Source organism: Necator americanus, chromosome II, assembly GCF_031761385.1.
Source record: "Necator americanus strain Aroian chromosome II, whole genome shotgun sequence".
NCBI lineage: Eukaryota > Metazoa > Nematoda > Chromadorea > Rhabditida > Ancylostomatidae > Necator > Necator americanus.
The window spans coordinates 21,746,852-21,769,116 of record NC_087372.1 but is presented as its reverse complement, the minus strand read 5'-3'; the positions used below and the strand labels follow the sequence as shown (position 1 = coordinate 21,769,116).

Sequence of the window (22,265 nt, the reverse complement as noted above, 5' to 3'; positions counted from 1 at the left end):
AATGCAAAACTAGGAAAACCACAGAAGAGGAATACAGGATCGGAAGATTTGAGTTGGAGGGCCGAGATGCAAACGGCAATCGTCTCGCGAGGCTGTTGTCTGCCGCTCGCCTCTTCCATAAGAGTTTTCTTCTGGTGGAGAAAAATCATCGTCGATGAACATGGGAACCGCCCACTAAATGATTCGCGCGAAAATCGATCACATACTTACCAGAGGTGGTGGCTACTTGATGTCTCGGTAGTACCATTCTTGTGTAGTGGTTCGCATTACCGTTTCCTTTGACCGAAGGTACGACTCAGTAACAAAAAAAAAGAACTGTTATCTGTTATCGGTAATGAAGGAGGAAGGGGTTCGTATACGACGAATGGATACTGAAAAACTCCATGTCCCAAGATTATTCGCACATCGACGAGGAGCCAAACGTAGGTCCACGAGCTGCTCCTCAGACTATAACGAGCCTCGAAGCCGCGCATGACAAACTCAGATCGATATTCGGAAACCACCAAAGAATTGCTGGAAAGAAGAAGGACTCTGAGGAATGATCCGAATGCATCGCACAATGAACAGCAGGCAGCAAACAATAATTGCAGAAAAGCTTTGTAAGATCACGTTTCGAAATGTACATTAGAATTCTGGAACCAGCTCAAAGAAGGACAAGTCTGTATAAGTGCCGCAAGTTTTCCGCGAGTATAATATTTCGATAACAGCTTTGCTGACCGAAGACGGGATCTGCAACTCTTCTTGTTGTGAGATGGAAATCGTCAGAAAGAGTTCCTACTTGAAGTTTCTTCGTTGTGTGTGCTGTATCAAGGCCGATCATCTCCACTGGTGAAGTTCCACCATAGATTCTCTCTTCGGAAGTACGAGTCGCTATCAAGAGCATGAAACCTGGTCCAGAAGTTTTTTTGCTACTCCAGCATATTCACTGCCTCAGTACCCTGCACACTGGGCCCTGCTGTCTCAGACGTCGGAACGTATGGCGACCGGTGAGAGGCGATCAAATCTCAGGTTGTCCAGGACGTCTTTGATTCTGGACCAAGGCGACACATGCCCGATTCGCCCTGGAGGCTGTCTCAGACTGAGTACTTTACAACGTGAGAGCAGTGTCCACAGACACTGACCTGCATGCTCTTCTCGGAGCTGCAGAGCGTATCAAATTTCACGTGATTGCTCTGCAGGAAACCAAGTGCAGATGGAGTGACGTACGACAGATGAATGACGATACACTCGTCACTCGTGGATAGAAGGTTCCGTCGCGAAATGTAGGCGGTTTTGGTTTCCTATCGATAGCATGAAACCTAGCCCAGCCCGCGTACCTGATTTTATATCAGCAGACCTTCTTCGGGCTGGTGGCCATCCGCTTCATGTAATCTTCGCAGCGCACATAACATCCTACCTTCAGGAAAAAAGGATCCCAGACCAGCGGAAGACCTCGCAGACCCTTCTTATCCATAAGAAAAGTGACCGAGGGGACCTTAGAAACTACCGTCCGATATGCTCGCTGAGCGTGTTATACAAAGTATTCACTAAGATCATTCTCACACGCATATTTGAAGTCCAGCTTCAAGAAGAAGCTGAATTCTGTCAGCGGTTCAGTTACTTGCTTTACAACATCCAGACCGTGCCGAGGGTCATAGAAGTTTGCCGGGAATACCGCTTGCCTCTTGTCCTAACCTTCGTCGACTATGAGAAAGCATTCGACAGCGTAGAAACGAATGTAATACTGTCAGCGCTGGTCGATCAATGTGTGGAGGCGTCGTATGTGAGGACATTAGCCAATTGCTACGATCGATGCACCACTAAGATACAGCTTTTCCACAGCCCATAAAGGATAAAGGATAATGTTTCTGGCGTTAATCAATCCGCTTGGGATTCACGCGCCCCCACGTTCACTTCAATTCAGAATCGTTTAGGATTTTACTAACGTGTAACTGATCTATAAAATGACTTGCGGGGACTTACCTATGTGTCAAGTCAGTGTTTTTATCCTCCCAGAGACATCTGATGACGACCCCGGAGGGATGAAAGGCTTGGTGAGCACTAGGAGGGATTCGAACCTCCGATCGATCGTGCAGGAAGCCCTCTACTCCTACACTACGTCCGCCGCTCGACAGCCCATATGCACAGGAATTTGGGTACGACAGCGCGATACTTTATCGCCGAAGCTGTTCACGGTTGCATTGCAATGGATAATGAAATCACTCTCCTGGGAAGAAAGGGGCATATGTTTTGATGGAAGATTTCTCTCCAACCTTGTTGTGAACTCGTTTGTGGACGGCGTCGTTCTCTTTTCGAGAAGAACCAAAAAAGCAAGAACGATGTCCAAGGAATTGAACGAAGCAAGGAAGAGAATAGGACTGCGAATAAACAGAAGGAAGACACAATTCATCAAGAACGCCTGCTGCGAGGACGGAAAAGAATAACTTGCCCCACTGTTCATACTCCTGAAGTGTTACATAGCACCTACGGCGCAATACAGCTTTCCACTTTTTTTTTCAATTGTTTCGCTTTCTTTGTGTGTATCTTAGCTAGGCGCGCATTTGCTTTGGCAGTCACGCCTAGTCTCTGCCTTCTATCCTTACGGATGTGATCTCGGAGAGTGGTATTGTCTATCGCTGCACTTTCATTCTCATTACTTCGAGACAACGTTCCACTTCTTTAGGGTCGAATGACGTTATGATATGAACGATGACTATGAAGAGCAGCGTAGAGAGAGCCCTGATGCAGATCAAGGAAGATGAGGAGTTTTGCCGACGTTCCCGCAGCCGCCTGCACTCGATCGCATGAGTCAGCTTTGACAATTTTGACCGATCTGACTAACTGCTGTGGAACGGCATGTCTCCACAGAGCATTCCAAATAGTTTCATGCGAAGCACCTTCGAATGCTGCAAATCGATGAAGGAAGGATGCACCAGTTTTTACTTCTCTCGATGCTTGTCAATCAAGAGCCGTGTGGCGTGGATGACATCGGTGGTGCTGCAGTTGTTGACTACAATGTTTCGAATCTTGCGGTCGATGATGCCTTCAAAGATCTTCATACTGTAGGACACCAATGAAATCGTTACCCGCCGCCTATATAGCAAAAATAAAGTCACTTCCTACGACATATATTCGCAATTAAATATTCGCGCAGTTTTCATCGCAGTCCGCATATCCTAAGTATATCACATCCTGAGTTTGAAGCAATGTTTCGAATCAATCCATGCAACAACAAAAAAATTAATAATCAATTATTGGAAGATATCGTTTATGTTCCTCGCATATCTGTGGGCAGCATTGTTGGCTAACCCTAGCACCTAACATCTCTCCGATTCTGTAGAATACAAAAGAAAGAACCCAATCATTGCCCAAGACAATGTTCACGCTTTGTCTCGTTCCTCACCACCACTCACTGCAGCACAACTGAACATGCTGCTCTGTCCCTTCCTTCAAACTTTGTCTCGCATATTTTATCCCATACTCTAACTCAAAATCACGTTTGGTCAATCATGTTTGGTGGAAGGCTGATGCCGTCAGTGTCACCCATATCTCCCACATTTGACTCTTAACTCTTTTATTGAACAAAGATGAAGCTTCGCCAGAAACAACTCTAATCTACTTTATTTGTATTGTTTAACTACATGAATATGCTTCCTGTCGTTGTGACGATCCGTTGCAGTGGTAACATGTGTTGAGGTGAGGTGATTGTCTAGTGCATCTTCTTAGTAGCTGCAGAAACTTCTTCAAAGCATGAAGGGATTTTACTTATTGGTTTGCTTGCAGGAACGAATATTCCCCTGTAGCAGCAGTTATAGAGAAAAACTACCGAGAGTAGTCGCTACAGAGGAATTCAAAACGACCGGTCCCTCTAGACCGATGCTGACAAACTGCTAAGAGTTGCCCGCTATCGCATTGATTTGGTTTTTCTTTTTTCGCGGAGCCCAATTGAAAGAAATCAAGTCGACAGACAAAACAAATTTCTATAGAATAAAAAAATTAACGCCAAATTAATGTGCACCTCGCAAATGAATTGAGAAGACTTTTTTATTTAATGAAAATGGGAACTTTGGCTTAATGAAGCTGAAAAATAGTGGATTATGAAGTGATCTTTAACTACTGTGTGTTACGTCGTTTTACTGGCCTAACACAACCTGAGTTTCGTTTGAGAAGGTCACCACCAGATGCTCCTCATCGTTGTTCCCATCATAATGCGTTACGAGAATTAGGGCTTCAATTCATTTTCATCAGAATAGAAAATGCCACCATCTTCAGCGGTGTCTTCGACAGAAAAATCTTACAAACATGACCTTTAGCCAATTGAAAGGGTCATTCCACGACAGATCAAGAACTCACAGAATTTATGTAAGATTGCATTTTCAATGTACTAATCATATAAGTTCCTTCCATAAAGGAAGAGGAAGTCTCGCTAAAAAAAATTCCTACAAGAGGGACTACGTTATTTCCCGTTATTCTCTCATAGCTTTTTGACCCAAAACTTAGATTATTGGTTGATTTGATATCATCAAAGCTTCTAAGACTGTTCTGCTGTTCATTTTTATTGTCATCAGAGAATTAAAAACATTGAACTATTATTGGTCTGGATTTGAGGTAAACAAAAGGATTATGAGGATAAAGGATAAAAGTCGACTAAATATTGGACGTCAATCAATCCGCTTGGGATGGGCCAATGCGTTCATTTCAGCTAAGAAGCTAAGAAAAAGTTTAAATACAAAAGGACGACTAGACCATACGATGACAGCGGCAGTTAGCTGATGTACCAAGTCAGTAATTTTATCCTCCCAGACAAGTCTAGTGCCAATTTATCGACCCCGCAAGGCTTGGTTGGCACTAGGTCGGTTACGAATCATCTGTCGATCACAGCTGATTGCGCCATGCCAGCCCATTGATTTTAGAAGCAGGATGTTGAATTTCGAGTTCTTTTAGTATGGTGGCCGCATTATTGGTTACAAATAGCTTCTCAACGTGATTAATGACCATTTTGTTCATTCCATTCGGTCCATAGGCAGACTTCAGCCGTGAAGCCAATTCCACTCAAGGGCCAACGTTTTGTAGTGCCGCATCGTCAGTTCCTTGGAAGTGTCGTGCCCCTATCTTAATGAAGCCATCATAGCATTATTTCAAATTGTTCATCGTCATCTTTCTTCTTTACCTAAAATTTCAAGTTCGTAAAAGCCCAAACTTGGGTTATTAAACCTACTTTATGAGGATGTTGCCTGAAAACATTGCACTGTAACGCATCTTTGGCCAAAGACCACAGTTCATTCAACTTAAAACAAGAGTGGTGATCTGCAAATGTTAATGAGAAATTTTTCAGGAACGAAGTCAACTTAGAGTTTTTCTTTAATTTTGGTTCTGAAATCAATACTTCAGACAACAATTAATTACTTAGACCCTTTCATTGCTCTATGTTTTAATGAAGAAATTACAATCATCAGACGAGGAGACTGTCTTTCTCTACATTAAACGACTGCTTCAAAAGGGTCACATTGTTTGTTGTAGTTGAGATGTTTTCTCTGCCACAGCTTCGTCCTAGTTTCTAGCAATCGTAGAGAGCTTCGTTGCGTTCAGCCGCCATTTCAGTGGCGTGTATAGAGTTGTTTGTTTCATTTCATTCCACAGCATTTCATTGAGAATTTTGATTCGATTCCTTGCAATTGGACGTTAGGGAGAAAAACCAATCGTCTGATAGCGGGCAACGTTGAGCCATTCGTCAGCATTGTCCCGGAGGGATTGGACATCGTGACTTCCTCCACTTGTTCCAATATTCTCAGTTGTCCCTTTGCGTTCCTCTCCTTCGTAATACCAATGCAGAGAAATGTTTCTACCACCAAACAAATTGTTTCGGTGCTTTTTATGCTAGAAATGTTTCTTAAGCTTTCTTTTCTTAAGTTACCTTTCCTTAAAGCGTCTGCTACACCCTGTGGACATCGGTTTTTTGGAGAGCACTCAACATTTATGTAAAACCAAATCGATTTTCAATTTTTGTAGACTTGAAGTATGTCCCGGAAGAAGAATCGTGATTTGCGAGATTATTTGCTCCATTTCATTCCCCACCAGCTACATAACTAGCGATATCTACATCTATGCGGTACCATATTAAACTTGGACACATTATCTCCGAAATTTTTCGTATACATATCTCGAAAAGAAATCTGTTTCCTCCCGGTTCCCCAACGCCAGATCATTACAGAAGTTGCCTGTAACGTATCTATTCTACATAAAGTAACAGAGAAAGCACTTCCCTTTATGCCTTCGCTGGCCTCTTGAGCGGATAACACTACTTTTTTAAACACAAACTCCGATTGGGATGTCGCACGCTTTAAGAACTAGATACCAAATGACAAAGGAACTTGGTAGATTATCATAGAAAAGTTTCTTGACATGTGCAAAAATTGCAAATTGTGACCAGTGTGCGTAACAAGAAACTTCAGCTCCAAATACGTCCCAAACGAATTGATACGCCACACACTTATTCTTTAGCCTTCAATCCAGAAAATTCACAGAGAAGAAACTTCTAGAGAGTAACTGTAAAGCTAACCATTCCGAGTATTTACTTCTTAGCAATGTACTGACTTTTTCCATTAAGTTTAAAAGGCTACCGCAAAGCAAAACTGCACAAACAGATTTTGTTTAAAATTCTATCAAGAGATTCTAAAATTGGATTTTATGCCAACATCATCAAAGATTCGGAGTCAATAGCCAGTGTTTAGCGCTTATGCACAAAGAGAAATGAATTTTGCACTTAACTGTGTGTTAGATTTTTGATTTTTTCACACAATTATCCGTTGTTTCCCATCTAACATCTGAGCTGCGAACGTCTTCAGTTTCGTTTATTAGAAAAGTTTATTAGAAATTCATCTGTTTTTCGACACTAATTGGACAAATTGGATTTTATGCCAACATCATCAAAGATTCGGAGTCAATAGCCAGAGTTCAAAAGTAGACAAATACGCTTCGCAACAATGCCAAGAATGTCACAACAACCGGTAGGTTCAGTTGCAACCATGGAGTACGTAGTTATCGTTGTCGCGAGTTCATTAAGGGCTGCGTATCCCGAAATTGGCAATGTTGGGCTGTCTCATTGATAGTATAGGTTTGGTGGTGTAGCTTACGAGAATGAGCATGTGCATGTTTGATCCCCTAGTCGTTCTGAACTACGACCTGGAAAACCACTATGATACCTTATAATTAGCCATCCTCGTACATGTGCCCTGTCTGCGAGCTGTTTCCCACACCGTTTTTCAGCAATCTACACCTAGAACCGTATATTGTCGATGGGAGATCCCTACATCGTCAGTTTCGTGGTGAGGGAAAACCTAGAGATGGTGTTGTAGATCGCGGGTTGGTTCCGCTTACCTCTCCTCTCTTCTCCCTAGTTCTCTTCTATTCTTCCTAATTGTCGTCCAAAACCGCGTGTAAGACGCTGCTTTCTACAACGATTTCAGTTGCACGCACTACCTGCTCGCGCCGCCTGCGAAGTACTATTATAAGTATAAGTATTATTCAACTAGGCTGCTGAGAGGACAGGGTAATGTTCGCAGAGGACCGTTCTACCGTGCCTAGTATGAACTAAAACGATTCCCACGCCGTTTTTTTTTACGAAGATTAGGAACAGATGAGCGCAACCACCCCGGATCCAGCAATCTGCAATTCCAACTCTGGCTTATGCCGCGGATTCCCCTACCACCTCAGATTCGTAGTAGGCTGCCTTTGAAGATGTTTTCATATGATGCACCACGCACATATTTATGACTATTCAAGCTGTTAATGAGGTCTTTTGTGAATTATAATATAGTTTCCGCTTCTCTTTACCAAATGTGTTTCCAGAGAAAAAAGACAATGACAAGAAGACCACCAGAGGCGGCAAGAATATTTCGGACTCGCCAATACCAATGTGTGGATGTTGACCACAAATGCCACTCTTCCTCTTGCTTTTCCTTGATCTTTGGTCTAATCCTCAAACAGTAACAGAAATAGTTCTGCTCTGTTCTTGTCAAGAAATATTAGGAAGCAAGAATTGCTGAATGATTTCTCGTTGATGGAGAAACTGAAGACGCATCGTATCTTTCCGAAGAGCCCTACGAATGAATCTGATCAACGGGTTCTCCTTTTGTGCGTTTTCTATCGCCTGTAGCTCAATCGCTAACTGGTTTTGTCCAGCAGTTGTCGCCAGGACGCGTCACATATCCAGCAACCCCTATTTTACTTGCCAGCGTATTGATGGCCGGTGGTTGACGTAGCTCTCATAAAGGCAGTGTTTCACGAAATTCCCTTGAAACTTGATGGAAAATGTAGAGTTCATAGTGAAGTTTACGAATATGATCGTTCTCACTCTAAATTCCCTCTTAACGCCGCAAAAAATCGGGAAATGGCATTTGTTCCTACGAGGTACGCTAGAACGCGCCCCCCTGTTCACGCTCCGGCGCCCTCAGCAACGTAGTTATTGGTTTTACTTGAAAAGGCTGCTGAGGAGACTTCATTGATCTTCGACCGCTCGCTTATGAACGTGCGTGGAAAAGAGTGGACCATGTTCATGTACATTGTAGGAACAGACCACACACCGTTTTTCAGGAAGATTAGAGGAAGCGGAGCCCATATTCGTAATCCGCACCACAAAATCTATGTTTTCGATCAGGTTTACACATTACGCCAATTTCGTGATGCGCTGCTTCTAACCCATTCTTTTTCTTGCATGGAATGACACTTTTCTAGCAACATTCTAACGGCAGAATGTTCGAAGATGGGCAAGGAGTCCGGTGTTTTAGTCTTCTTCACTTCTGTGTGCTGCCCAAATCACTCGCTTTTCTCTTCTACTCGGAAGTCAAGTTTTTTCTTCATTTTCCTCCGAGGGACACAGAGTTCGACCAGTTCGATATGCTTCATTCTGCTGAGCATCAGTGGGAAACCAGAAACCCACCTTTCTTCAGGACCTTCATTGTTCTGTTCAACTCTGCGGCTATACTTCCAACGTTTCGTTTTATTCGGACAGCATTCGTCAGGCGTTGCTGGTGCTCAGCAATATGAGAACTACGACGTTAGTAAAACACACATAGTGTGAGCTATGGCGTCTTCCACGTTAACTGCGGTTTCCAATGTGACCTTGACCATCTAATTAACTTGATCTGTATCATGATATCCTGCCATTTATCAATTTGTGAACGCGAATTCTATCAACTGAAATCGACTGCAGCTCTCAAAATCTTCCTCTGAAAAACCCCTTGAAAAACGTATTTCTCGCTACACATTAACAGGACTGACTCGCATGTAACTGCACCCTAAGAACGTATGACCGCTGAGTGGATTTTTTTGTGAAGTAATATAGTGGGTACGTATTGTAATGTGCAGGTTACTGCAAACCGCCAGTACGATATTACTATTGTTAGATTATTAATTAGAATTGTCTTTTCTAATAAATTAGAATTGTCTTTTCTTTTCTAGAACTTCTGATGTGAAGTTGTTATACAACGCAGGATGAAAATTATTATATGAAAATTAGTCGCATTCTATTATAATGTACAGAAAGGAAACGCTTTGGTTTGAGGATTTCCCTGATCACATCCGTCTCAACCTAGTCAAACGTTTTCCATAGGTCGGCAAAAGTGAGAAACAGCAGCACTTGTACTAGGTAGTCCCTACACTCCCATAAGTTGATCATGTGCATTCGCTGTATCATCCTCCTTGAATTGAATCAGTGCCTGGGAGCATTTTCAGGATCACTCCAAAACTTCGTATTTCATTATGTGCGGACGTGCAGCTTCACCGACATGATGGCATTTCTGACCTGGAGGAGGATCTTTGGGGTGACATGTACTTTCTGACAAGTAGTGGGAAGGCAAGTAGACCTGGCTGCTGAAGAGATCATAGTAGAGATGACATACAAATTCCCCATTTTTCAAATTTGCTCTTCTTTTCAAATTCCAAATGCCGCCATGCCCGTCTTGTAAGTGCAGAAGCCCCGATGGACGTTCAAAATGTCCTTTCCTGCCTCTGCAGCTTCAAACGGAACTGCTGCTCGCTCCCTTTTTTTTTTTTGATCGCTTCACTCGGACAAAGTCTCGCATTGCTTACAAATAGTGCGGTAAAAGAGCACAAGAATTTCTGAGACGTTTTTGACGACGTATCCGCACAAAGTTCAGCTAAGAAAGAGGGCCTTTTGAGAAGAAGTGGTCCGAACCTATGTACGAGTCCTGAAAAGGTAAGAAAACATCTTTAAAACACAGTGACGTCCGGTATCAGTGTTCCTGACAGCCAAACAATGTCCTCAGTTTTGCTGTATTGGCATCATGCACAGTTCATTCCAACTTCAAATTCCTTAGTTTTCTTCAAACTAATCTTGCCATTGAGAAAACACTGGTCTGATAGAAGGCATAATCAAATTTATAGAACTTCTCTAGTCCATACAGAAAACTTCGACTTCTCCGTGGTTTGATACTTGAGCGTGAGTAGCAAGGATTGACGAATGCTATGTACATTGATACTCACATTTTTTCAGTGTTTGATATTCGCTTCAAGTTGTGAGCTGTTAGAAAGATTTGGTATTAATTTTTACTCATTCAGTCAGTCAGACGTATCAAATGTTCCTGATTTGCACCAACACACCTTCAGGAGTCATTTTCGACGCTGGCATACTCTTCTTGTATGCGCCGATCACCAACACAAGCTTCCTTCGTTTCTGCCTGGATAATGCGTGTATACCTCCCTAACTTACTGACAATGCGAGATCGGATGTATTTTTGGAGAGAGAAACTATTTTTACTCCAGAAAACCTACACACACCTTGTCAAGTCCTCCATAGAGTTGGAGCTGGGCAAGAGCAAAGCTCATTCGTCAGGAGCTGCTCAAAAAAGCTCCTTTATGCCTCCCATTATTTCCAGCTTTTAGATGATAATCTGTGTACACAAAAAACTTACACAAGGTAGTGCCCAGATTGGCATAGAAAATATTAGTCCATATGGCATGACAGAAACAAGAAGTATGTAGATCCTCTGAAAATGGTCTTCCGTGTCGTATGGCACAGCTCCGCAACCTTCTGAAATCCTCTTAATGAAAAGATCCGTAGAGCTGAACATTTTATAAAGATTGTCCGTATTTCGCCCCATATTTGTTAATATTTCTCTGAATCTCATGAGCTGCTCATGGATTTCTGTTCAACTAGCCAATTTGTCATTCTCCCTGTTTATCTGATCCCTCTATTGGCTTCATTGTCCTCATCGAATTTGCACATTTTCAATACCTTCTGCAATTCCATTATATTTTGCTTTCATGTATATTGTTCTTCAAAAACCATGTATAAATTCACGTTTCATGGGTGCCTGACCACTTCTGAAACGACACCACAGCACTATTCGGAAGGGAAGGGTCAAAATGATGGTGAGCAACATTTTTCACATTAAATTGCACCTTTTTTGTACAAGAGACCTTAATGCCGTTGCAGGGCAGCGGACGACTAACCACATTCGTCTCTACACTGCAGGGCCTCTACTTCTTCTCTGCGCTCTTTGTTCTCTCGGTTTCCGCTGTCATTCTCTGTGTGTGTGTTGTATGTTGCTCTCATTTCATGGACTGTATATCAGAAAAAAAGAAAAGGGAGGAATTTACAGAGATTCTTTGATAGAGAACTTTTTATCAACTAGCGATACATTGTAAACGTACAAGGCAAGGAGACTTCTACTCTATTGAGTTTGCTCAAACATAGAACTTAGGTCGTCTACCTCTCCGATATCTACCAATCTTATGACAGCAAATAGGACAAACATGTACGAAGTCAGCAAACGCTTCCATGAAACACGGCAGAGGGGAACATGGCCACAGAAATAGGAGCACGAATAGTACACACCATACGTAGGCAAAAAGTCCACATTCACGGTGTACGTCCGTTTCCACGAGGTTCTGGAAAAATGGTGCGAAAATTGGTTTTTTTTGCTCCATGTACATTATGTTCGATGAGAAGAGCCTAGCGCGAAAATCTCCTATAATAAGGAATAATGGCGGATACTTTGCTGAGAGAACACGGTAGAATCCATAGGAGGGTCGAAAGGTGGGTAGAGTGCACAAATGCTTTGGGGTGGCCCCATACATTCGGCTCAAGGACGTTGGAGACTTACGAACGCGTCTGCAGCATATACAAAATGACTCGAGTTGATTAACCGATATATGAAGTCAGTGTTTTTATCCTCCCAGACAAGGACATTTCAAACCATCGGTCTCGCAGTAGAAGAGTTCTTACCGTTCCACTACACTCGCCCCATAAGAAGTCCAACAATATGGGTTACCGAAGTTCATAAAAACAGTAAACCAACTAAATGAAACTGTTATCTGAAGCAGGTACTCACTCTACAGCGACTGCAAAACAGCGCAACGGAGTGTCGCCCAAAGTTGAGATCCGGCACAAACGGCGATGGATGAAGAAAAGATCTGTCTCCTATCTTCTGTTTCGATCGAGCCAACTCTCGTTTTCTTATATCCTAAATTATTGAATTATTTATTGACACTGTAGAATATGTACTGAAATCAACATTCTTTTAAAGGCACCCCACGAATCTGGCACCCTTGAGGCGCAAAGATGGCGAGTTCCAATAGAGGGCGTCATAAGGAACCGCATTCGGAAGCCGTCTGCTTACAGTAATACAGGGAAAAATGAGCGGAACTACCCCTGTATTCATAATCTATGACCCGATATAGGTATACTCCAACGAAACTCCATACCACGCCAGACTCGTGGGGTGATGCCTCTGGGGAGTACCTTCCTGTTAGCTGTCTACTTGTTTCTGAAGGAAGATATAACTTATTGGCGCTAAACTGCACCTACCAAAAAAATTGTGTAAAAGATAAAAAGTCTTTTCTCTCTAAAATTTCAAAACATTTTTGAGAATTGACCTCGTCTTTCTTAGCACTTTATACAAAAACTTTATATATTTGCACTCTTGTACAGAAAGTTTTATAATTAAACGAACGCTGGAAAATACCACCCTTCTGCGATCCAGACTCTACTGCGCCGTTTCAGGAGCGCGGCTCCACAACTCTGCACAAAACAGATTCAGAATGGTTATTTCGTCCATAAGACTATGCGAGAATCTCTTTACAGCACCGCTACTAACATCTGTCCAAAAATCCGTCGCCAACGGATTAATCCGTCCCAAACCGTCGGAATTCGTGGGAGGTGTTCATAGGATTTGCTCTGATTTCTCAAAATTAGACAAAATGCTTATTAGAAATCAGGTTATCAAGAGGTTTTGATGTCCCACATCATACATGGGTTCGAAATTTCGATTCTCTTTGAGAAAATGCTCCATTGGAAGTTAATGAAAGGGCTAACATTCCTAACTGTGGAAAACCTGCTCCGAAATTTTACAAGCAAACAATTTGTTCTTGACAATTGCTCAAATTCTAAGCATCTAGCTCTGAAAGTATCTAGTTTTTTCAATGCCAACCTTAGAACTTTGCTCTATTTCCTCATTTGTTCCGGTATTTGAACAACTTTCAATTTCTTAGAATGAGCGCTTAAGTCTCGCCAGGAGGTCGAGGCTTTTGAGTGACAAAATCGGAGAAAATTTCGGTTGTTCTCACAGAAACGAGATTTTTGCAGCCTCTGTGAATTATTTCTGTACCTAAAGAGGCAGCTCTCGCAAGGAGACGCTCTTTCGAATGATGTTAAATTCACTTCGATTTACAAACTTTTAATTTTCAACACGGACTTCGCTCATTTATATATTCCATAGCTGGAAAGGTGATCGCGGCCCAGGCATGGTCCGCCAGGCTACCTACACCTCCGCTATGCGATTCTGGCGATTACGCGACACAGAGACACCATCATATTTAAATATAAATGAATGGTGACGATAATTACGCACAACTCTCACTCATAAAAACATCAGTGATAATTTGATACCTATAGGAAGGAAAATGGACAACAAACGAAATTAAACCAAGAAATTAAAAATCAGAGAGGAGAAAAAGAAGAAGTAAATGTCAGCCGAATAAAACTGCAAAGCATGAAAAGTTCTATAATTTGAGAAGTTCCACTAATTTCGTCAATAAAACTCCTTCGTTGCCTTTTTGAATTTTTTCAGTATGATAAACTTGTTCTATTTATTTATATTTCTTTCCGAAAACTTGTGCAATTGGAGAGGCTGTATAGTTCTGATAAATAAGAACTGTGCGTAATTATCGTCACCATTCATTTATAGTTAAATATGGTGGTGTTTCTGTGTCGCCTAATCGCCAGAGTCGCATAGCGGAGGTGTGGGAAGCCTGGCGGACCATGCCTGGGCCGCGATCACCTTTCCAGCTATGGAATAAATAAGTGGGCGAAGTCCGTGATGAATATTAGAAGTTCGTAAATCGAAGTGAATTTAACATCATTCGAAAGAGCGTCTCCTTGCGGGAGCTGCCTCTTTAGGTACAGAAATAATTCACAGAGGCTGCAAAAATCTCGTTTCTGTGAGAACAACCGACATTTTCTCCGATTTTGTCACTCAAAAGCCTCGACCTCCTGGCGAGACTTAAGCGCTCATTCTGAGAAATTGAAAGTTGTTCAAATACCGGAACAAATGAGGAAATAGAGCAAAGTTCTAAGGTTGGCATTGAAAAAACTAAATACTTTCAGAGCTAGATGCTTAGAATTTGAGCAATTGTCAAGAACAAATTGTTCGCTTGTAAAATTTCCGAGCAGATTTTCCACAGTTAGGAATGTTAGCGCTTTCATTGACTTCCAATTCCAACGGAGCATTTTCTCGAAAAGAATCGAAATTTCGAACCCAAATATGATGTGGGACATCAAAACCTCTTGATAACCTGACTACCAGTATAATAAACATTTCGTCTGATTTTGAGAAATTAGCGCAAATTCTATGAACACCTCTTCCTTCCACGAAGATTTATCTGCAGGATTTGCCAGCGGCGGAGGTGTGAAAGTAATTAACGAAGGTTGGGAAAACTTTGCTTCTCAAGCAACACATTTGTCAAAAGTAAATTCTTGAAGTATATTTGAAATATTTTCAGAATTTGATTTTGCTTACTCCAAAGGTTCCGATGGTTTGTGACGGCTTAATCCGTCGGCGACTTTGGCGATTTTGGGACAGAAGTTACTAGCGGTATTGTGTCATGAACTTGCTGTATTTGTTTGTATTCGTCCTTGCCAAATCGTTTTTGGCACGCCATCGAGTGGAATAAATAAATAAACACTTAAACTTGATTAAATTTCCCTTACTAAAATAGCACTACTGAAACTTGTTCTAAAAGTGTTGTACAAAACTCTTCCCATTCTTTCCAAATAATGTGAATATAGAGTGGTACGGCAATCACCATCGGGGAACAAGGGTCTTTCATGAGATCTCGTCAATCGCTGCTATCATTCCCTACGACTCTATTTCATGCCATCGATAAATTAACCCCGACGACTGTACCATCTGGTGCCGCCACTGCTCTGGCGTTATCATTATTACATGTCATTACATTGCTGTTATAGATTTAGTTCCCTTTGAACATTGTTATAGTTTCTAGCCACAACATTTAGGCAAATAACAGCAAATGGCAACACCCATAATTTTTCTGTTCCTTCTCAAGCAAATATAAAGAAGAGGTGACATCTAATAAAATAAATCGCATTAACCTTCGTCAAAATTGAGGTAAAAAAGGCCCTCTGCTTTAAGGCAGCGTCAGGGAAAATTTTCAGAGTTTTATCTCTTCACCAGTACGTAGAGAGCAGAACGTAGTTCAGAAATGTTCAGGGTGAGATTCCGCAACTTCCCCAACTTCTACCAATTTCGATGCTTCAGAACACCAGAAATGCTCTTCGAAATCGGTCCGCATGAGGTCTGCAAAAACATGTCCGAGCAAATAACGTGCGACCCTCTCAGAATAAGGATGCGCATCGTATTAGCTGAATAGGATCTTTTGTTGGTAACTTTCTTGAAGGCACTTGTGAGAGTTTTCTTCATTTTGTGAGGGCGTAAAAGTCAAGCTGTCAAACCTGTTTTAAAAGATTTCAAGCAGACTTCATGCGGTTCTGAAAGCTCCTCTTGTCATGTCTCAGATTTCAAATTTACGAGTCACACGTTGTCACTGTTATACCTTACTCAATGTTCAGGCCACTATTTATCAGCAGATCTGAGCTCAAAAATTTGCACCCAAAATTTTTTCAGTACTAGTTAATACACATTCTCATCCTGTTTGTAAGTGAAAAAAGAACCTCAGTTCAAATCGGTGCACTTTATTTGTCTTTTGCTCGTAATCGTCATATGACTATTTGCCACTGAATATTATTAATAACAGAATTGCCTCCTCATCCATTTAACTTCATTCTTTTTCTTCATTCTTGCTAGAGAACAAGTATATGGAATGTTACCGTATTCATTCGTTTAAGAAATCCGAAGATTTTTACTAATTTTCATACTTACTGCTAGTGCTTCATTTTAGAGTGTTATTCTTTCATCCAGGATTTAAAAAAGGATAGACTCTTCGAAGATACAATCGAATTTTGCAATAATAGTCTATGTAGTTAAATACATCGTACAAGAGCACATCCACCTATAGGTCTGTGAATGTTTGACATATTTCTGCAACTTACAAAGAAAATAATGCTTTGTAAACTTGGTCGGGAAAAATTCATTATTCACCAAGGTAAGTTAGGAATTATTTGACCTGTAGCTGGAGTTTTAATGAAATAGTGGTAATTACCGTTGTGATTGCGCATGAAGAGTTTTTACTGATGAGAATTTACAGATCACATCCGGACTTTGACGATAAAAAAACGTTATGCGGAGAATTCACTTTTGCCAAAACCTTAAAGGCAGCGTATCACAAAATTTCCGTAGTTGGGAAAATACCGAGTTCGTGGTGCAAAATAAGGTCATGGTCGTGAGCTCGCTCAATTCTCCTAATAGTCCTGAGAAACTGCTAGGAAAACGGCGTTTGTTAATACGATTTACGTGGAAAAGCACCCTTGTGCACGCGCCGCGCCCCCGAGCATTGACAGCTCTAATTTAAGATCTTCTCCTTAGCATAGAATAGAATAGAGAGCATGAATAGGCTACTGTGGAAGTCTGAGCGTATAAATGGGACGGGGCACTTTCTGCTTTTCAGGACGGTTAGGGGGAAATGAGAGTGGGGCCATACCCGTGATCTGCACCCCAAGCTCCATATTTTCTCACAGGCTTCCCAGTTACGTTCGTTGCGATCTCTCGCTGATTTGAAGTCAACTATTGAGACAAAGGAGAAACTTAGAATTCTCGTTACAAAATGCTTTGTACAAATAAAAAAAAAGAGTCTGCAGAGACATGTTACGATTGTCAGCAGTAGTCACTGCCACGAGCAATCATACCAACAAAAACGCTCACCGTCGCTACTATTATGAACGAACGACTACTATCTAGAAACACTCACAGCGAGTGTACAGGGCTCCAGTCCTGCGAAACCTCTTCGAATAACGGGGCGAGACAGATCATACTGAGACCGTAGACGTCCCTGAGACATTATGGTGCGCCATTTCTGTAGATATCGAGCAGCAAGTGCTCTCTCACGCCTGAAGTTTCCCTTTGCGGATTGTCAAGAAAACCTTCGTGATAAATATGCATAGTGCTGTACACACCCTTTCCTGGCCTTCCTTCTTCCGTAGATCACTTCGATGGAGCTACACAACGCTCCAACGGCAACTCCACCAGTCACGAGGATGAACACGTCCTGGAACAAAATGAAAGAACATAAAAAAGACGAAGTGAAGGAATACGATATTTTGGGTACTTTATGAATTGTTTTGCCAGGAACCAACCCTCATGTTCCAAAGACTAAGCCTCGCTGGCGATTTGTGAGTTTCTGTTGTACATTTCGACTCTTTGTTGTCCACCCACTTCGCGTCCAGCTTCTCCATGGTCCCACCTTTAAAGGAAAATGCAGCTGTTTACTAATTTATGAAGGAAAAGGTATAAAACGGCAGAGTACTTTCGGCCATCCGCAATATAGCCGAAGTGATGTGTGGTGTCCAGGGACTGTTTTTCTGCAAACCGATTCCGTAAGCACTTCGACCAAATAAAGCACCTCTGAAATCGCCAATTCTTTGTTTCGTATTATTTTACTCTTCAGTGATCCACCTGGTGCGAAGGTCACAATGTCGAGCTGCTTCGAAATCTAGACGCATTGAATCCCAAATGAACGCATCGAGCGATCTGAAAGCTCCAGCAAACTTATCATTTCCAGTTCTAAATGGCGTGAGGCAGTACACACACAAAAATTCTGGAGATCACAACTCTTCAGGAAAATGCTAGACGCAGCAAAAGACCCAGAGTAATTGTTAGGAGCTACATTCTGTTGAAATCCTGTCACCTGTTTGAGGTTGACATTCTCCTCATTTTCTAGTTTCTCAGTGGTCAGTTCTGTTCTTTTTACAACAAAGGCATAGAGGTTTTGACAAGGAAATGACTGAGGGCTTTTAGCATTGACAGCGATGGTATAGTAGAGTCAAAGCCACATGAAGCACGGTGCAGTTGCGTAAGCTATTGTGCTCGAAGCGGTGCGGTGGAGCGTAGCGGTTAGACGAGGAGGGACCCTTGCTCCTACTGTTCACTGTTGCAATTGGCGATGGTCCCATATCAATTTCAACTGCGCCGCTTCAAGCGGAACCGCTTACGCCACTGCAGAGTGTTTCATGTCGTTTTGACAAGACTGTATAGTCGGGTCAAAGCGACATGAAGCGCGCTGTATTTGCGTACGCGCTCGAAACGACGCGATGGAGGCAGCAGTTGAACCGAGTTTGCGATGGCGGGACCATCGCAAAGTGCAGCGATGGGTGGTGCCAGGAAGGGTTCCAGCACGCTCCTAACTGCTACGCATCGAGAGAAGCACCGCAACACGCAATTGCACCGTGCTTCATTTCGTCATGAGCCTACTTTATGTAGACAAACCACATGTTCTAATTTAAAAAAAACTCACCCTCTTGAATACGACCCCCCTCCCGACCACCCCCTCTTCTTCTTCTCCTCCTCCAACAATATATTAGAAATTTCATGTGTTTCGGAAAGTCGAAAATTAGCCGGGGAATAAATGGGAAATGTGAAAATGGTAGCTGACAGAAGCGAAGAAATACCGTTTACTAGAAGACGCAAATTTGCTGAAATGCTGTTGAAATATTGGCATTGAAATATCTATTGAAATATCTTCATTTTTATTCTATTCTATTTCTACTCTAAAATCTATCAATTAGCTTTAAATCCTCATTAAAGCACATAACACGACCAAAAATAGGATACGCAGGTGCATAGGTCGAACCACAGAGGAATGAAGAAGAAAAAAGCGAAAAAAAAATCAACATTTTGTCCCTGCAATATGACAATGTGACCTCCCAGATTCGATTCCCAACTAAAACAAATTTTTGCAAAAAAAAAAAAGATAGAAACTTGAAACAACTTCTTAAAAAATGGAAAATTTAGTCTTCTGAAGTATATAACAGTTTAAAAGTGAATTTAATAAAACATAATAATCAAAAAGGCTCGGAATCTGCGCAAATTGTTAGGTCTGGGAGCTAGCGAATAACTTCTTCATAAGGGGACCAAAACGGAAAGTTCAGGAAGTTTTTGAGAGAAGAAGATTTGCTTTAAAAAACAGTCACATCGCTTTTTTTCCGCTCCCTAGTTTTTTTGGAAATTTTGATGGGACGGGATTTAAAATTTTCCGACTTTTATTGGATTTGTCCCATCTAAATTTTGAGAAAACAAGACGATTCGAAAAGCAGAAATTTTGCACATAGAGATTTTCTTAGACCCTCCATTTAAATGTACGGGTGCCATCATATTTTATATGAATATATATATATATATATATATATATATATATATATATATATATATGGAAAAAATCGCCAAAATCTCAATTTTCGCTCCTGCGCCGAAAAGTGTGTCTAAATAAACTTCAATAAGTCGGAGTAACTTAGAGCAAACCAACTCATCTTCAAGTATGTTATAGCCGAGAATGTTCTCTATCACATGCTGCATCAACCGATCTCCAGGGCCTCGCCTTTTTTGCAAATTTTCGATAGGACAAAGATGGTAAGACTGCCATTTTTCCATTTCTGTCCCATCAAATTACAAAGAGACAAGGAGGTGGAAAAAAAGCGATGTGACCTTTTTTAGGGCAAACCTTTCTTTCTTAAAAACTACCTGAACTTTTCTTTCAGTTCTCTTATGACGATGTTATTCGCCACCTCCCAGAACTAACAATGTGCACAGAATTTGAACTTTTTTGATCATTACATTTTGTTAAATTCAAATTTATACTGCCATAAACTATGCGAAGTTAAATTCTTCATTTTTTGGAAGTCGTTTCAAGTTTCCATCTTTTTTGCGAAAGTTTGCCTCAGTGGGGTGTCGAACCTGCGTGATCTCACTATTACATTTTCAGTACATTGGGCATTGTCAAAACGAAGTGTTGATGCTTCCATTTTATTGTCCTACGATTGAAACTAAATACAATATTTGTAATTTATGTAATCATTGCTATTATTTATTGTGATATTTTGTAATGTATGTAATTATTTTATTATTAGTCTGATTACTTTTGTGCTGGTTATCGTGCTATCCTCAATTCACAACTGACCACCGCACACTCCCTTACGACCCCCTTCCCCCTTCCCCGATGGGAAAATCCCATCACGCGCTTGACTCTGCGTATCATGTTTAACTCCTTAAAGGGACTTCTGGAGGACAAAGAAAGTGGCGAGCATCTAAAAAAAGGATGTTCTTACCCGTTTAAAAGAGCAGCTACAGCATCAGACACCTGCAAACAGAAGATTTTATCTTTATTTTTCTCTTCTTCTTCTCTTCTATCAAGCCACATAAATAATACGGTACCACGTTTCGTTAGGCATGTACCTTTTCCATATTGTGAGCTTCCATTTTGCGAAACATTGTTGATAGTTCCACATGCCTCTTGAAGTACTGGTAGACGTTCGAATTAAGCACCGTAGCGAAGGAAAAGTTAGCTGATGGATTGCGTAGCTGAAATGAGATAAGATGCATCGTTCCTTTGTGCCTTTGTATCAAACAGCCGAACCCGAGGATCAGTGATTCCAGTGAGTCCTTTCTCCGGTTGGTCCAACACGAGGAAGGCTGCTAAATTGGCGGTGTATGAGGCAACCATAATCATACAGAAGCCGCACCAAACAATGCCAAGTACACGAGCTGCACAGCTTCGAGGTGTTTCTAAACAAACTCTATTGTGAACGACGACTAATAAATAAATTAGTAGTAGATGATAAACAAATCAATAATGGGTGAATCTGATCAGTGTTGGTATTGATGGGGAAATTAAACCGAATCTGTACCTGCTGAAGAGGCTGTCGGTAAGAATGAGCAGAGACATCCTCAATCTGCGATATTATGCTGCGCTTATCCAAGTAAAGTCGTAAGTGGTGTTTCTAATTAAATAAAATGCTTATAGGAGAGTAAGGAAAACATAAAGCTGGGAAGGTAGCAAATGCTGAAAACTGGAATTTCGTGAAAAGTGAAGAAGAGATACCGTAGTCTTACTTGAAGTGTTATAGTATTAGAAAGTAGTTCGAAGATTACTCAGAAGATGAAAGAGTGCGTCGTTATCTTTTCACCTCATTATAAGTGTGAATCGCCATCTAAAGTGAGGGTTTCGCCGTATCCATTTTGCATTTTGAGGAAGTTTTGCTCAGTTTCCAAACGGGTAGTGAGGTGCGCCGTCCTTGAACATAACTCTGCCCAACCTTCTTGATCTTCTGCGACAGCTTGCACAGAATCAATCCATTCTGCGGAATCTTGCGTCTCGCCTGAACTGTCCATCCACACCGAGTGTCCTCAGGTCCTTTTTCATCACCTAAGTTCAGAGCTTCAGTTTTCGGCCAGATGACTTCTTCCATCTCGAACCCGACAAACTATTCAGAACTCGTTGAACAAGACGATCTGCTGGTCTCCTCAAAATATGACCAAAGATTTCTGACTATTTCTGTAGCAACTTTCGATGGCGGTGCAATATGTTGGTATCCACGTGTCATCCACCGATATACCGCATCAATTTCTACGTAAACGTCTTCTTTGCGCATACCTCAGACCGAAAAATAGCCAAGTGGCTGTCTGAGCAGCTTTCGTTCTGTGCATTCATACCTCTCCATCCTCGCAGATGGTACTGCCTAGGTCACCGATTCATCATCAGGATGGGGCGAATTGCGGATAGGTAGACTCGCAGCTTGACTTCATTAGCGATGAGGGTCGACCATAGCCATTTTGTTAGGGAGTTAAACGCAGAATTGGCCT

General features: G+C 41.6%; 2 protein-coding genes across 3 annotated transcripts; one reads left to right on the top strand and one right to left on the bottom strand.

The window, feature by feature from the left end:
- Nucleotides 1-1,291: 1,291 nt before the first annotated feature.
- On the top strand, nucleotides 1,292-1,828 carry RB195_018958 (uncharacterized protein; the record flags this gene model as incomplete). Its single annotated transcript, XM_064186604.1, has 1 exon — nucleotides 1,292-1,828. The coding sequence occupies one exon, from the start codon at nucleotides 1,292-1,294 to the stop codon at nucleotides 1,826-1,828; it is 537 nt and encodes a 178-aa protein (XP_064042485.1).
- Nucleotides 1,829-11,685: 9,857 nt separating this feature from the next.
- RB195_018957 (uncharacterized protein) lies at nucleotides 11,686-21,794 on the bottom strand (the record flags this gene model as incomplete). Of its 2 annotated transcripts, XM_064186603.1 has the most annotated exons (13): nucleotides 11,686-11,889; nucleotides 12,333-12,464; nucleotides 17,383-17,521; nucleotides 17,588-17,679; nucleotides 17,768-17,874; nucleotides 17,938-18,035; nucleotides 18,087-18,161; nucleotides 18,925-18,974; nucleotides 19,063-19,102; nucleotides 20,732-20,763; nucleotides 20,859-20,984; nucleotides 21,040-21,188; nucleotides 21,719-21,794. In XM_064186603.1, the coding sequence occupies 13 exons, from the start codon at nucleotides 21,792-21,794 to the stop codon at nucleotides 11,686-11,688; spliced, it is 1,320 nt and encodes a 439-aa protein (XP_064042483.1). The 2 variants fall into 2 exon arrangements, with proteins under 2 accessions (XP_064042483.1, XP_064042484.1); XM_064186602.1 differs by lacking the exons at nucleotides 18,925-18,974; nucleotides 19,063-19,102.
- Nucleotides 21,795-22,265: the final 471 nt, after the last annotated feature.